At 47.5% G+C, this 17,228-nt stretch overlaps 1 protein-coding gene across 1 annotated transcript in view; it reads left to right on the forward strand.

The window, feature by feature from the left end:
* Ube4b (ubiquitination factor E4B) overlaps window positions 1-17,228 on the forward strand; it is a 102,386-nt gene that overhangs the window by 47,061 nt on the left and 38,097 nt on the right. The window contains exons 7-10 of the mRNA XM_055615109.1: window positions 8,176-8,317; window positions 9,817-9,917; window positions 12,249-12,363; window positions 14,325-14,408. Coding sequence (XP_055471084.1) covers window positions 8,176-8,317; window positions 9,817-9,917; window positions 12,249-12,363; window positions 14,325-14,408 — 442 coding nt within the window. The remainder of the gene's footprint in view (window positions 1-8,175; window positions 8,318-9,816; window positions 9,918-12,248; window positions 12,364-14,324; window positions 14,409-17,228) is intronic.

The raw sequence follows: 17,228 nt of genomic DNA on the forward strand, positions 1-17,228 counted from the left end.
CCTGTACCTTCCCCATCCCTCAGCCCTCACAGTGCAGCCCCCCAGACCCCTGTGCCTTCTCCATCCCTCAGCCCTCACATTGCAGCCCTCCAGGCCCCTGTACCTTCCCTATCCCTCAGCCCTCACAGTGCAGCCCCCCAGGCGCCTAGGCCTTCCCCATCCCTCAGTCCTCACATCGCAGCCCCCCAGGCGCCTGCACCTTCCCCATCCCTCAGCCCTCAGAGTGCAGCTTCTGGAGCTGCTGTTGGAAGCCAGCCACCATCCCCAAGGTATCGTCCCTACACTGTCATGCACCCGTGGGGCTCTTCACCTTGCCCCACCCCACAGTCCTCCATTCTGGCTAACTCCCCAGGCTTCCCTGCCCGCCCGAGTAGTCCCCGGGCAGTGCCTGGCAGCTCCTACAGACAGAGGTCCCGCAGCAGGGGCCCAGCCTTCCCTCCCGCCTCGCCCAGTGCTGCCAGCAGACGTCCCTTCTCCCTGAGGATCTCTCCTAGGTATTTATTTGCAGGAGAGCTGCGTGTGTGCTTGTAGTGCAGGGAAAAGAAATTAACACGGTTTGGAAAGAACTGCTGTGTGACACTGACCTCAGTGGAATTCTGGGAGTCATTGGTTATTAACCTGTGTCGCTCGCTAGCTGTGGTGGGCATGTGCCCTGCCTCCATGATCCTACCAGGCTGTGATCCACGAGAAAGTGAAGATTGCAGTGCTGTAACGCTCCTTTCTTCCCCTCCTTATCATCACTCTTCCTGTCATCTGCACAAAAAACAAAGAATTGCATTTCTTGTGATCTAGTTCATGGGTCCTACCTCATTACAAATGAACCTCAGAGACTGTGGTCAGTGTTGCGTTTGAGAACTGGGGCTCAGGCTGCCGTTTTGGACTGGTGTCTGCTCTTTCTGTGAGTCCTGCCTTTATGCCTTGATGTCTGATTGCATGTATTTCCAGTCTCTCAGAAAGCAGCAGCACCACGAATCCAGTGCCCCCTTTCTCAAACGTACCTGCGTGTTTCTGTAACTCAGGAGCTGTGTTTCTGCATGTCAGTCAGTAAAGTGTAAAGTTTATTTTAAATGACAGCAATGCAGCAGCGTCTTTCTCCTATCTCGCTTTCCTTTGTTCCCTGATGACCTTTTTTGCTTTTATTGTGGTAGTATGTACGACAATCCTTTCTCCTTCCTCTTCCTCGCACTTTCTGGGGACAGTAGTGATGAAGAAAATGAAGAAGAAGATGATGATCATGATGATGAGGATGATGAAGGTGGTGGTGGTGATGATGATTTTTCTTGTGTCCAGTTTGGGTCCAGGTATCAGCAGAATGGAGTCTTACCCCTGCATGTGCTTTAGGTGCTAAGGAACTAACGTTAGGTAGTGAGGCCTGCTTAGGGCTCTGCTTTGAGTCCACACAGGGTAGCCTTACCTGAGGAAGGCCAGCAGGCATGCACTGAAGTATGAGCTCCTTACACTGGGATGAAGTGATACACTTAAGACAATTTATAGTTGTTGCCCTTGAAAGAGAACATAGCTGAATCATTTGTCCAAAGCAGCCATTAGGGAGGAAATGAGGGCCCTCTGTTTATCCACTGAGAATGTATTCCTGAGTTGGGTTGCACGGATTACAGGTACTGAGGAATAACACTGGGAATTGGGGGGGGGGGGGTGTCCATCCCTTCCAGACCAGGCTCCATCTGGGCAGTCTGGACGAATGTGTAGGGTCACATGTGCAGAGTACCTGGGATTCTCCTTTTTCGTCTGAGTGGGAGTTGCATTGAGCATCTCCTGAGTCTCAGTGAAGCAGTGTCCTGTTTGCTTCAGGGCCCACTGAATGTTAGAGAGTTGAAAACTCTGGGTTTCTAGATGATTTTGAGCCCACAAATACAATGACCCTTTGTTTCTACCCCTCTGACTTATTGTTTTAACAGTTTTGCTCTTCAGCTGTAGTTCCCTCTGGACCCAGTCCGTATTTGTGCCCAGCACAGTTCAAAAATAACTCCAGGCTATAAATAGAGACTGCAGTGGGATCTGGGTGCGCTTCATTAAGTTTGACAGCTCCCGAAGAGAGAAAAGAGTGTCAGGGTTTGTATTAGATTGTACATTTTATTAGCACTTCCCGAGTACATATCCCCAGAGGGGGCTGGTGTCTTTCTCTTGCCCATAAAGGCCTGTGTGAGTATTGTTCCACCACAGACAGCCATAGGGATGGCTTGCCATACATGGTGAAGGTACTTCATCTGTTTTGCCTTAAGTTATCTGTGGGAGAAATATTTTGTTTAATTCTTCCTCTAACAAATCATATGCTGGGTTTACTAGCGTGTCTCTTTCTAGATTCTGCCTGGCATGTGATCTTGCCTGAGACCCAGGTTCTGCACTGAATAGCCACCAGTGCTGACTGTAGAATGACAGGTGCCCAGCATTGTGCCTGTGCTCTCTTTGCTGAGACTTAGACTGAGGAAGGTGGAACCAGAGTTCATGTTCTGCACCTCTGCACTGGACTGTTTTTGGCTCTTGTGTTTTCCTAGTCTCTGCCGCTCTGGTTACCTCACCACTGAGAGTTTGAGCATCTTCTGCTCCTGCTCAGAAGGTGCCAGTGTTTTCAGACTCAGTTACAGCATTACATGTTTATCAGCCAGCTGGCATGAGCTGCTTTTGTTACATTGAGATGAGGTAGTCTAGATTGTCCGTAGATTGCTTTCAGAGTTCAGATAAAGTATGTGAAGATGGTCACAGAGCATTTTAACACAAGCAGATAGAGAACTTGAGACTACATGGAAGTGAGAACAGCAAGAGATAGCAAAAGAACTTGCTCCTTTTTGAGTGGAAAGTGTCTTTCTCCTGCCTCTAAAACCCCATGTGGCTGCAGTTCACACAGCGGACATCCATAGGAATGGCTTGCCACGCATGGTACAAGTGCTTCATGTGTGTTGCTCTGAGCTGTCTCTGGGGTAACATCACGTAGCTGAGGATGTCCTGTGACTCACTCCTGCTGCTGTGGTGTTGGGATTGTTAGCCAGAGCAGTAAGGCAACAAACAGGTAAATGGGTTATGAATAAGGAAGGGAAAAGTTAGGTTATTTTTTTCTTTGTTTTTCTTTAAATAGGGTTTCACTGTGTAGCCCTGGCTATCCTAGAACTCACTCTGTAGACCAGGCTAGCCTCAAACTCAGAGATTTGCCTGCCTCTGCCTGCTGAGATTAAAGGCATCCAACACTAAGTGAAGTCAGATTATTTTATGTGCAGGAGATGTAGATTTATTTTGTTCTATAAGTAGGGGGGTGGTGTCTGCATTTGTGTCAGTGTACCACATTGGTGCCTGGCACCCTTGGGTCCTCTGGGGCTGGCATTACAGATAATTGTTAACTGACATGTGGGTGCTGGGAATTGAACTCAGGTCCTCTGGAAAAGCAGCTAGTATTCTTAATCTCTGTGCTATTTCTCCAGCCTCATTCTGTAGCTTTTTGAAACTATATTTAATTATTATTTTATATACATACGTATGTGCCTGAGTGGTATGTATGTGTACTTATAAGCATGTAGGTGCCCTGGGAGGCTAGAAGAGGGTGTTGGATGCCCTGGAACTATAGTTCCAGATGGTTGTGAGCAGCCACGTGGGTGCTAGGAACCATACCTGGATACTCTGCAAGAGCAGCAAATGACGTTAACCATTGAGCCATCCCTCCATCTCTGTAGTCCACATTAAAAGACCCTCCCAGAAAACTCTGAGCGCTAATAACACTGTGAGCCACATGGCAGGATGCAGGGAAACAGGCTGTTTTTCTGTGTAACAGAATGATCACATTAAGACCTGGCAAGCAATCCCTCACAGTAGCTTACTAAGAATCAGACCACCTCGGGTAAAGCTAGCCTCTCAGCTGAAGACTTCTCTGCTCAAAACTTAAGAGACACTGGTTGTTGGAGGTCAGCAGAGTCCATGACGTGGAGGTTCTTTGATGCTTGCAGATGATTGTCTTAACTGAAGTGAGCCAGGCCCAGACAGACAAATAGCAGATGTTTTCCTCGTGTGCGGAATCTGGACCCCTGGCTGGGGGCGCTCAGGGTTAGGAGCACACACTACTCTTGCAGAGGGCCGGCTTGCCGATTTGAGTTTGAGTTTGATCCCGGTACTCGCTCACACAGTGGCCTTCTGCAGATTTTCTTCCGACACCCACCCTTGTGCAGCTTCACATGCACACACACTCACATGCACACACGTGCTCACACAGATGTACACATTAAATGAATGTGTACTGTGTCATGTGCGCACAACTGTGTACACAAAGTGCACATGAAATGAATAAGTGTGATTTTGAAATAAAGGGACAAAGGGGCGGTCAAGGAAAACGTCTCCTCTGGAGAGAACTGCTTCTCTTGAGGAAGAGACGGAGGGAAGGCGTTCCCTGGGATTTAGATATCACAAGGAAGGCGTCCTAACTCTTTCTTGGTAACTTGGTGTCTAGGAGATAGTGAGTGGTGTTTTATTTTGTATTTGACCTTGTTTGCTTTTCTGACCGCTGGCCATCCCAGTGAAGGTCATGCGTGGAGAAGGCAAACAGATAGGTGGTGTGCACACCGCGGCTCCCATTAGGGGCAGAGCAGGAAGACGGGGCAGGACGGTCGGTCTCCCGAGAGACCCGGGGGTCTGGACGATGACGTGCTCTGCACTCGCTGTCCGCAGCGCTCGGAGGCCTCGTGGTCCCACAGAGCTGTGTGGCTGCTGCTAGCTTTCCTCAAGCATGGGCCTCTGTGCCATCTCTTCAGACACTGGTATCTGACCTCAGTGTGTTAAACATTAGAAACACAGTCAACGCCTGCCTGCTTGTGCGAATGTATGGTCCACACAGCTGCCCAAGTGCTGCCCCGCACCCAGATCTGTGCTTTTGTTCGCCGTGTCCCACTTACAGGTTGATTTGTTTTTGGTTGTCCAGTGTTAGAGGCTAACCGCTGTGGGCCGTGGCGTTTGCTGTAGAGCCCTAGGACCACTGGCTGGGCCAGTGCACATGGCTGACCGACCCTGTTGGCTTGAACTTGATGAACCCTGTGCCCTAGCTTGAGGAAGTCCAACATTCCAAGGTCTAGAGTTAAAAGCATGGAGAGTGGGAGGCCTGGGCAGCAGCTGAGGCAGCAGAGTGCGTGCAAGAGAGCCTGGGCTTGAACCCTAGCTCCACTTCAAAAACTTGGTGTGGCACATGTGTGTGATTCGAGCACTGGGGAGGAATGCACAGGAGCATCTCCCTGGGTTCCTGTTTATTCATCCAGTGTAGTCAGTGAGCTCCAGGTCAGCGAGAGTCTGTCTCAAGACACAAAGTGGACAGCTCCTGAGGGAAGAGCACTCAGTGGTGAACACTCGTGCAAACACACACACACCCACATGCGTGTGTGCGAGCACACATGGCTTGTTAAATGGAAAAGTGATGATTTCCATCAGAGAAGAAAACAGTGGAGCCGTTAAGAAGCAGGAGTGTTGTGCATTTGAGGGGTAATTCAGTCTGCCTGGGATGAGCCTCGTGTTATTTTTCGAATGGTCCCTTTGTTTTGGATATTTGGCTTGTTCCTGTTAAGTGAGGTAGTCAGTCACCTTAGAACTTGGACTGTTGGTATAGTTAGTGGAAAATGGCTTACATTTTCTTAGATGGTAGCATAAAAGTATTTAACCTGTTCTTGGGACTTCAGTGTGAAACATTTCCAGGATTTTGAGAATGGCAGAGTTCTGGAGGTGTCGCAAATCACCCCCTTTGAGTAATAAAAATCTGCTGTGTAGTTGTTGCTGGTTCCCAACTCCTAGATGCCATCCTTTCTTTTCCTCAGCCTCCCAAGCAGCCAGGGTGAAGGTCCAGACCACTGCCGCTGGCAAATGAGCACAGGCCACTCCCCTCTCCATGCTGCATTCACACTGGGCGTGCACTGAGAATCCACAGTCGTTTGACTTAGCGTCGATGAGTGTGGCCCTCCCAAGATTGAGATCATGCTTTCCTTTGGCATCTTGAATATCGCACTGATGGATACGGGGCTTTCTATTTCTGTGTTGGGTTAAGGGTTTTTCTCTCCTTTATCTCCTTTCTTCTGATGAAGTCAGATGATTGTTTGTTGTCCGTGCATGGAACATCTCTTAGTTTTGAGAATTCCTTGCTGTTTTTCTAGGTCCTTTGTGTTGTCTAGCATGTGATAGATGGACTTCTATGTGCTCTGTCATAGGGTCTTGCTATGTGACTAGGTTGAGCTCACCTAGTCCATCTGTACCACCTGTGTAAGGATTACAGGTGTATGCCAGTGTGCCAGTGTCCCTACCCCTGTTTACATTCTGTGGAACACTTACAAGATTGTTGGAAGTGACAGTGATTGTTACATGGAGTGTGTTGCTGAGAGGGCTTGTAACATCGGCCACAGCCACATGAGCCAGCACCCAGCAGGCTGCATTCCTCAGGCCCATGCTAGCCTGGTGTCCCATCACACTCGCTCCCTGCAGCTGGGAAGAAGCTATTGACATCAAAAGCATTTGAATGTGGGCTTATCAGGAAAATAGTTTAAAGTTTTCATTTTAAACCCCAGGTTTTCATTTTAAAAGCCACTGACACCTGTGAGAGCTGTGCAAGGAAAATTACTATAAATTACACATAGGTGTAGGGCTGGATTAGCAAAGCCCGTCAAGTAAACTCAGATGTCTGTGGATCTGGCAGGGTTCCTCGATAACTTCCCAAGACTTGCTGCACTCAGCACACTTGTGGTTTTTATCTGTTGCTTTTTGCTTTGTCACATAGTTCATGCTTCTGTAGTCTAGCCAGTTAGGACCTACCTGAGTAATGGCTTACCATGAGTAAGCCATTAATGAGTAAGGCACACCCAAACACTCACTGCTGCCATGAGAATGAATTTCCTCTGCTTCAGTGAAGCCAAGGCTGCCTTGCCCGGCGTTGTCCTGGGTCTCAGAGGCTCTCTGCATACTGGAGGCCTGCCCGTTTGTCTGGCGTTCCCCTTAGCATCCATCCTTCCTTCCTTTAAGAGTTTTTATCAGACAGGAATATAGATTGTAGTGACGTTTGTTAGGCTCTGGCCTGAAAGCCTTGCCTTTGTAGTGCTGTTCTCTGCACTGAGGTGTTTCCATGCAGCTCCCGTTCTCAGATCAGCTGTGTGCATTTCCCCAAATGTGTATATTTTCCAAAATTAGTTATGCATGCCTCTCTGAGTGCATAGCTATTGTTGCTGCCTCAATTCTTGTTGGGCCATTTAATTTCTATGCTCTGTCTGTGTGGGGTTGAAGGAGAAACATGTCTGGCAGGGTCCTGGTGTTCTTCCCATATTTATCATCTTGTATATTTTCCCTAACTTTTCCCTTTTATTGTAGAATTTCTTGCTTCTTCCTCTGTGTTAATCTCTTTGTGATTTTTGTGCTAAATGTAAACACAGAAATCAGTGTGGTAATGAAACACCCAGTTTGGTTTGTAATGGGTTGAGGTTAACCTCCACTTTGTTCAGTATGCTTGGACCTCACCATTGTGATGTTTGGCCTTTGGGTGGGACTAGTTAGTACAAGTAGTACCATCGTTCCACAGCGCCCCCGGCAGGCGTGGTAGGGTTCTGGTTAGGGTTAACAAGCTATCCTGGGACTACACCCCGTCAGCTTACTCCTCGCACAGGATTTTTGTTTTCAGTGTTCTACTTCTCCTTGTTCACTGAAAGTTTTGAAAATTCAATAGCAAAAACTTTCCTATCTCCTTCCAAGTTGTTTTCTGTAAGTTCTGGCCTGTTGTCAATGCTGATTGAGGTCTCTTGAGATCTGTGTGGACACCCTGCGTCCTAGCAGTCGCCTATAGCGTCTCCTGGAGGCGTAGATTAAAGCAGTATCTGGCCGCTCATGTCTGCCCAAGTGATGCCGCCCGGTTTGGCACATGAACCTGTGGTTGACTCCAGCTGCCCAACACTCAGCCGCGGTTCCTAGCTCCTCTGGTTGGTAACTTGCCATCCGCAGAAAGGCCAGTTCCCTTGACAGGTTAGAACATGTTTAACAGAGAGCACTGGTTGGCCTGGGAGCAGACAAAACAGCGGTGAGCTCCATTCTGGCTGCATGGTGTTTTGTGCTTCATCATGGATGCAGGGCTCCTAACAGGCTTCTGCTGCAGAGTGCAAGCTTCTCCCTAGAGATGGTCATGAGGAGGTAAGCAATTGGCAATGTTTTTTCTCTTCTCCAAAGTTTGGGAGCCTCTGGTGGAGCAAGTAACTGGGATTCGTACAGTGATCACTTCACCATTGAAACCTGCAAGGAGACTGATATGCTGAACTACCTCATTGAGTGTTTTGACAGAGTTGGAATAGAGGAAAAAAAAGCACCAAAGGTACCGTGAACTGGGTTTACCAGAAAGCAAACCCTGGTTGTGCATGTGCTAATCCATGGCCTGGGAGCAGCTCTTCATTGGTTAGTCAGTAGTTGTAGAACAGCTGTTAGATGCTGGAGCTTAAGCCCTGTCCTTGACAACAGAATCCAGCCCTTATAGAACTCACGTCACCATGGAGAGAGAGTGCCGGAGCTCAGCCGTGAGTCTGGGTGCCTTGGCTACTCTCCTTTGGCTACGTGGTCCCAGTGATTGCTGATTGCATCAGTTTCCCATGGCTAGGGCATGACATACAGGAGGCCCAAAGGAGGAAAGGTGTACTGTGCTCACAGATATTTAAATTCACTGTTTTTGGGAGGTGGTGAACATCGTGGTGCACAGGTGTGGTAGCACCAAGTTGCTGTTGTCATAGTGTCCAGGAAGCATGGAAAATGAGCTATACTGCTCAGTCACACTCTGTTCGACCTGCTTCCTTTTATGAGGCCTTACCTGCCAGTTCTGCTGTGTCAGTCAGTGCATTGCTGAAACCAGAGCCATAGCCCTGTTGACCCCCTTACCTCTCAGAAACACCCATCAGCCGGCAGCCAAGCCAATAACATAGGAAGCGTTCGGGGACATATTTAAATCGAAACAGTAATGGCCAGTTGCCTGAGGTGGTAGTTGTGAAGACATCTGGCATTAAAGAGCACCAGTGCTATGGGCTGCAGGGACCTAGCAGTCGGTGAGCTTGGGTTTTCACAGCTGCCTGGCCAGCCCTGTGTGTGTAAGCGACGGCCGCAGGGATGAGGCTGTCATTGCACAGAGTTATTAAATAACAAGTGCAGGGCCAGGCCAACCCAAGGAAGCCCTGCTCCCAGGCCAACCCAAGGAAGCCCTGCTCCCAGGCCAACCCAAGGAAGCCCTGCTCCCAGGCCAACCCAAGGAAGCCCTGCTCCCCAGCCCCCTTTGAGACAGAGTCTCACTCTGTAGCCTTGGCTGGCCTTGAACTCACTTGCCCCTGGCAGCTGGGATCAGGACAGGCACCACCACACCCAGCACCTTCTGCTGTCTCCTTCCCTGTCTTGTCACTGGCATTTCATGTCTAATTCTCGGCTGACTTTAGAAACGGATTGCCCGTGTTAGTTTCAAACTTGTGGGTCCTCTTCAGAGATTGTTGTCCTTAATTTTAACAAAAGCAACGAAATGCTGGGTGTGGTGGTACACACTTACCATCTCTGCACTCTGGGAGTCTGGGACAGGAGGATTCCTGTGAGTTTGAAGCCAACCTGGGCTAGTATGTGAAAACCTCTGTCTCACAGTATGATATAACTCCCCCAAAAGGAAATAGAGTAAGTGTGCCCCGCGGCTCAGCTCTGTCTTCTGACTGACCTCGGTACAGGTGGTGACACATTTGCTGTGCTTTTTCCATTATGAGCATAGGGAGAGGAAAGCAGGCCATTTTCTAGCCATTGCTCTCCTCCCGTTCTTTGCCTTTTTGTTACCCTGTTGCCTCTCTCCTCTAGATGTGCAGCCAGCCAGCAGTCAGCCAGCTTCTGAGCAACATCCGCTCACAGTGCATTTCCCACACCGCACTAGTGCTGCAAGGCTCCCTCACGCAGCCCAGGTACGTGGACACTTGCGTTGTTGTGTTTCTGCTGGTGCTGGGGAGGGCCGTGTGCCAGCTGGTTGGCGACACGGTGATGGCCCTGTAACCCAACCTGTACAGTCGTCAGAGCTCAGGCTGGAGAGAGCTCAGAGGCTAAGAGTGCTAGCTGCTCTTGCTGAGGACTTGGTTTGACTCCCAGCATCTACATGGTGGCTCATGGTATCTACCTCAGCTCCAAGAGAGCTGAAGCCCTCTTAGGACACTGCATACATGTGGTATGTTACAGAGTCGCAGTGCAGGAGAAGCATTCTTACATAAGATAAATACATCCAAGGACATAGGTGTCTTTAGGAGTAACGATGCCCTTGCCTCCTGAATACTGTGGAAATAAAATGTTTTCTTCATCTTCTGAATACATATTTTTTTTAAAGTTTTGTTTTAAGAGTTCTGCGTACTTCTTGAAATATGTAGACCCAAGGCAGAATATTAGCAATTTAATGTAAAACCTAGTGTTTGAAAATAGTAGATGTTTGTGACAAAGTACTTAGGTTCCATGTGTCTCCACATTAACTTCTGTTACTAGGCATTAGAGAATAGTTGGGGGAAACCAGGTGAAAATAATTGGAAGTTGGCCAAAGTGCCACAGTTTACCTGTTTCAGAAAACTTTGTATAGCCTTTAAGGTTAATGAAAGATTGCATATTTCATTAAAAAATTTTGGGAGCGGGGGAGATGGTACAGTCCTTTAATTTCAGCTCTCGGGGAGGCAGAGGCCGATGGATCTTTGTGAGTTTGATCCAGCCTGGTCTACACAGTGAGTTCTCAGACAGCCAAGGCTACACAGAGAAACCCTGTCTCAAAAAAACAAAAACAAGACAAAACAATTTTATTTTATATGTATGGGTGTTTTCCCTGCTTGTGTGTCTATATCACGTGCATGCCTGGTAGCCATACAGGCCAGAAGAGGGCATCCCCAGAACTGGAGTTGCAGAGAGTTGTTAACCTCTATGTGGGTGCTGGGAATTGAACCTAGGTCCTTTGCAAGAGCAGGCAGTGCTCTTAACTACTGACATCACATTCCCCCAGCCCTATATTTCATGTCTTTCATGGGAAAAAAAAAAAAAATAGCTAAAGGAAAAATGGGGAAAAAATGGATATTTTTTTTCGTTCTGGTTATTGCCTGTACTATGACCATATATTTCTATAATCTTTTTAAAGTGAAGGAAGACTAGGCTGTATAGTGCCACATGTCTGTAATCCCAGAATTTGGGACGTTGAGGCAGGATTGCTGAGTTGTTTGAAGCCTCTTTAGGCTTCATAGCCAAACCTTGTCTTTAAGCTCCAAGTAACAAAGCAGGATGTGTTGGCGCGAAGGCAGGGGCAGGGAGCGCTCTGGATTCACTGGGAAGGCAGGGGCAGGGAGCGCTCTGGATTCAACGCCAGGCTTAAAAAGTGAGTTCAGGACAGCCAGGGCTGCGCAGAAACACTTTTTTGTTTGTTTGTTTGTTTTAAAGACAGGGTTTCACTGTGTGGCTCTGGCTGTCCTGGTGGAGCTCACTGTGTAGACCAAGCTAGCCTCGAACTCACAGAGATATATCTGCCTCTGCCTCTTGAGTGCTGGAATTAAAGGCATGCACCCCACCACCAGGTGAAAAACCTTATCTTGAAAAAGTAAACCAAATCAGAAAAACCATAAAACCAAGTAACAAAAGAAAAAGAGTTTGAAAAAGATTACAACTAATCTTTTTTTTTTTCCTCAGTGTGCATTAGACATAAACCAATAAATAAAACAAATTATTCTTTTTATTATGTAAAAAAATTTAGAAACTTAGGTGTGTGGGCATATTGCCTGTGTGTGTCGGGGGAGAGTGGAACCACACACATGCCATATGCTTTCGTAGCTCTTGGAGGTCAGAAAAAAGTGTTAGATCTCCTGGAACTGGCATTTAAAACAGTGGGGAGCTCCCACATGGGTGCTGGGAACCAAACAGGTCCTCTGCAAGGGCAGCCAGTGCTCTTAAGTACCAGGCCTTCTCTCTGGTCCCCAAAATTTATTTTTACATGCATTTATTATTTATTTTCCATTGCTGGGGCTTTTGTGCTTCTAGACAAGTGCTCTATCACTGAAGTACTCCCAGTCTTAAAGCATCATTCAGAAAGATCAGTTGTCTTTGCAGTTTCCACTCATGTCTCATTTAAAGGCCAGATGTCACCAGTGTTAGCAGTGGTCACGCTTTGCATAAGTAATGCTTGTGCAGAGCGTTTGGTGGCTTTTGTGTGTATGTGACTGGGTGGGCTGTGTGGCCATGACATTCCACTGCTGCCGTCACAGCCGTTGCTTTTTCTTCAGGTCCTTGCAGCAGCCATCCTTCCTTGTACCGTATATGCTCTGCAGGAATCTCCCGTACGGCTTCATCCAAGAGCTCGTGAGGACCACTCACCAGGATGAAGAGGTGTTCAAGCAGGTAAGGTTGGGCCAGTTAATACTCCAGCTTTTTGCTAACTGTCTTCATGCTGTCCGGATACACTGTGTCACAGGGTAAGGGAGGAACTCTGGCAGCCCCAGCCCTCCCTTGTTGTTAGCAGCAGCTGGGGGCTGGAAAGATACTGTCTGCAGTGATACAGCCACTGGTACAGGTGAGCATGCTCCAGTGGACAGCCTCTTACCCACGTTTCTGCAGCAGCCCCTAAGTAAACTCAGTGGGTCACAAGAAAGTGAAAGAAAGTGAAGGAGGTGGCGTGAACTCCGTTGCAGCTGCAGCACAGATAGGTCTTGTGGATCACAGGGAGCTGGTGCTCTCTCGGGCTAGCTGGCCTGAATGCCTTGTCTTTCCTGTGTCACTACAAGTTTCCTTTGGAGAGACATGCTGAAGGAATCAGCTGCTGAGTCTAGACCTCATCTTACCTTTTTACGTAAATGTGCCAAATATGACTTCCCGAGTCCTTGACTGAAATTTCCACTTCCTTTAATGTTTGAGTGATGTTGCCAAAAAACAAGCAGGAATAAATGGCAGCTTCAATGTAAGACTGAAGCTCTTATCTGCACTGGGAGGTTACTTAACTCAGAAATAAAGAATTGTTTGCAGTGTGCAGGTCACAGAAATATTAAGATGCAAGCTGTCTCAGTGTGCACAAGTGCTTGCCGCACAGGCCGCATGGCTGCCTGAGCTCTGCCCTCCAACCTTCGTATTCATATTCATTCACACATACCCGTTTATACACACATAATGCAAACACGAGATTAAATTAAAAAAATATACTTGATGATGGGAAACTTTTTGTGCTTATTCATATTTGGCCTGTTTATTATTACTTAAGCTCTTATTTGCATAAGAGAATAATATCACTAAAAAGAGTAAAACCAAAGTATTACTTATAACACATTAAAACTCATTCCGATGGACAGGTAATGGCATTTATCCGTGTGATTCTAGTGTGATTCTAGAACTTGTTCGCATTCCTGATTGCAGTTTGGCGTCTCCTGCCCCCATGTTGAGTGTTACTCCCCATTTTCAGCCTGCTTGTGAAAGCACAAATTACTTCCACCCTCATTACTCGGGTTATGAAGCCAGGATGATCTCCAGAGCTGTGCTGTGTTGATACCTTAAAATGCTGTGGAGGCACGGGGAATCCTGTGTCCTCTCTTGTGCTCAGAGTTCTCCGGCCTGTGGGATTGGTCCAGGTTTCTAGTGGCTTCATACCTTGCTCCCGTTGCAGCTGTGGCTCACGTTGCCAGCTGCCGCGTACTTTCCCCTTGATGTTGCGGGTCTTGGATGCTAGCCCACTCTTAATCCTGTGGCTCAGTGAGAGGACACTGTGTGGAGGTGTGCTGGCCTTAGCAGGGCTGGCACGGTGTTACCACGGTGCCAGCCTCGCATATTTGCATGCCCTGCAGTTTCTTGGTCTGGTGGCCATATTAATTACACCGTATGTGAAGGTAAAACATTCTTACTAAAAACATTATTTTCAGTTTGAGTATCCATTACTGTCTCCTTGCTCTCAACTAAGTTGAATGGAACAAACAGAAGAAAACCATTTTCTTGAGTATTGGTGGGTTTGAGGAGGGTGTGGAACACTCAGTGTAATTTTCTTATGCATCGTAGGTGTGTGTTAATGAGCAGCGCAGCGCAGTGCAGAGTGAGGCAGAACCCTGCACAGCCCGGGGCAGCCCTGTGTGTGCTGGCTGCTGCTGGGTGTTGGTGCTCTCAGCATCCTTATCTGGAATGCTGAGCTCCATTCCTTTATACTTAGTCGACTTGAGGGACCAGTCAACATTCAAGAATGTGGAATTCCTTCTCTGGAGGACAAAAAAAAGTTTCTCTTCAGGTTGGGGAGAGCAGGGCTGCCTGGACCTAGGGACTCAGAGGCTTGTCTGGCATGCTTCACTTCCCTAAACCTAATGTTTGTGCTTTTCCTTCTCTTACAGATCTTTATCCCCATTTTACAAGGCCTGGCTCTTGCTGCCAAAGAGTGTTCCCTCGATAGCGACTACTTTAAATACCCCCTCATGGTAAAGTCTTGCTCCTTTTTCTTTAAAAGATGCTTGAGTAGATGTTTCTCTTTCAGATCTGTGTTCAACCTTGTTTTCCGTTTTTGTTTGTTTGTTTGTTTGTTTGAGACGGGGTCTCATGCCTTTCAGGCTGAAGATGACCCTTGACATAGGATCCTCCTGCTTCTACCTTTCAAGTGCTGAAATTCCAGGTGTAGATGTAAAACCTGAGTGCTTGTGGAGGCCGGGTTGAGTGTGGCTGTGTCCTGAGCCACCTGAGTGCGTTGGCAGCCTTCTATACAGCACCGCTGCCAGTCCTACACAGCTGTGTGTGAGGCACTGGTTCAGATATGTTTTGCCACACTGGGCCGCTAGCACAAAGGACTGTTGGGGCCATCTTGCTAATTTTTAGAATAGCAAACAAACAAAAGGTTGGTGAGATCTCCTCTGATTTGTACATGCATTCTGTGCCCCCTCCCACGTACACAGTAATAATAAGTGGAAAGACGTGATCGAATTGGGGCTGGTGAGATAGCTCAGCAGACAAGAATGTTGGCTACTATTCTGCAGAACTGAAGTTTGGTCTGCAGAACTGCCGATGTCTCCAACTCCAGGGCATTTGCCCCCGCCTGGCGTACACACGCACCTGCACTCAGCAGGCATGTACATACACATACACAAATAAAAATAAAATGAATCTTAAAAAAATCTGTAACGAAGTCATTTTAATACCTTCTTATGTAGCCCAAGGTGGCTTTGTACCAGGGCCCTCCTTCAGTCTCCTGAGTGCTAAGATTGCTGCTTTGTGCTGTCATGCCTGACTGGGACAAAATCTTTTCATTGGGCCAGAGAGATGGCTCAGCAGGTTAAAATACTTGCCACACAAGCTTATGACCTGCGTGTGCTTCCTGTGAGTCCACATAAAAAGACAGGTGTTGTGCTGGCTCACGTTTGTTGTCCCCGTATATCTAGGGCAACGTAAGGGCCAGGTACAGGATAATGGGCTGCAAGCTCGTGGGCTGGCATCAGCAAAACAGTAGCAGAAGTAGGAGATTCTGCCCCAAAACAGGGTGGAAGGCAATAAGCAACTGCTGAAAAGTTTCATTCTGACTTCCAAATATGGGCTGTGGCATGTGTGTGCCTGCTTGTGTGCGCATGCGAGCATCTACACGTGTGCGCGCATGCACACACACGCTACGTGAGCGATATTTTTAAATGTAATAATTGTTAGCAGAGGCTGGGGGCTGATTTAGTAATTAAAGTAGTTTCCCGGTAAGCAGGAAGACTGGACCTGTTGTTCCATCCTTGAGAGGTGGAGACAGAGGATCCCTGGACCAGCCTAGCTAGAGGCTAGCTGTTGTCAAGAGCTGGGAGTGTGATGGAGCCGTGCTGCTTCAGTGAGACTAGGATGAAAGATTGAGTAAGCTTTACAGCATCAGTCCATCCTTCCCCTATGAATACACGTGTGTATCACACATGCAGTTACCGTATATAAAAATAATTACACCTATATAAAAGTAATTACTCTGGTAAGATCGAAGGGCAATGTTGTTCCCTGTGGAGTACTATAGTAAGAGTCTTCAGCCATGTTCTTACCAAGGACTCTACTGTTGTAAAACTGTGCTGTGCCTATGAGAGGCGTGGCCCACAACTGAATCCCTCGTTCAGCAGGCAGCGGCACGTGGACCACTGTGAGTCTGAGGCCAGCCTCGTCTACAAAGTGAATTCCAGAGCAAGCAGAGCTCTGTAGTGAGAGCCTATCTCAAAATATGAAAAACCAAAAATAAACAACAACAACAAAAATGGGAGGCTCATTTCTGTTTGGAATTTGCTTCTTTGAAATTTTGGGAGATGAAAGCCTTCAGGTATTTCTATTTGTTGTAAGATTATACCAGGAAAAATGTCAAAACCTGGAACACATTCACTCCATGTATGCTTACAGCTTTGTATAGATTTAGGCCATAAAGAAAGTGAAACTTCAAATTACATTTGTTTCTTCACTCGTTCTATTGATTTAATTTCATTATGTTGGTAACTCATTGTTTCCTGGGGGTGTGCCCTGTACCTCGCCCCAGGTCACAGGCGCTCCTAGGACAAACTCTCTTCCCTTAGGGTGTTCATAATTTGGGGGAGAAAGTTGCACTGTAGCAAAACCTCCTCACAGTTCTACTGTGACCAATGCTTAGACAGGTGACAAAAGGTCCACTGTTAGAAAAATCAACATCTCAAAAAGCCAAAAGCAAACATAAATGGGCACTGACGGTGCACACCTTTAATCCCAGTGCTCGGGAGGCAGAGGCAGGGATCTCTGAGTTCAAGGCCAGCCTAGTCTACAGAGCAAGTTCCAGGACAGCCAGATCTACACAGAGAAACCCTGTCTTAAAAAACAAATAAACGGAAAAATAAAAACTGTCATGTCATTAACAAGGTAAAGTTCATAGCAACACTGGCGACGAGAGGCAGCTTGAGCCGGGTGTGCTGGCTCACAGTGACCCTGGCTGTTGGAAATCTGAGGCAAGAAAGTGAGTCATGAATTGAAGGCCAGCCTTGGCTACAGAGTGAAAAATGTTTAAAAACAAAACATAAAGTCAGGTATATTAGTGCACCTGTGAACCTCTAGCAGAGCAGGAGGGTCAGGAGCTCAAGGTCACCAACATCTACAGAGTGTGTGAGGTCATCCTGGGTACTTGAAGTCCTGCCAGAGCCTGCTGTGCTGTGGCTCAGCAGGGAGGCAGGGTGGGACCTCACAGTAAGTCCCAGACAAGCCTGGGCTACACAGTAGGAGCCTAGACAAGATGGATGGATGGATGGATGGATGGATGGATGGATGGATGGATGGAT

The sequence above is a fragment of the Psammomys obesus genome, unplaced genomic scaffold (assembly GCF_907164565.1).
Source record: "Psammomys obesus unplaced genomic scaffold, mPsaObe1.curated_primary_1811, whole genome shotgun sequence".
Classification (NCBI taxonomy): domain Eukaryota; kingdom Metazoa; phylum Chordata; class Mammalia; order Rodentia; family Muridae; genus Psammomys; species Psammomys obesus.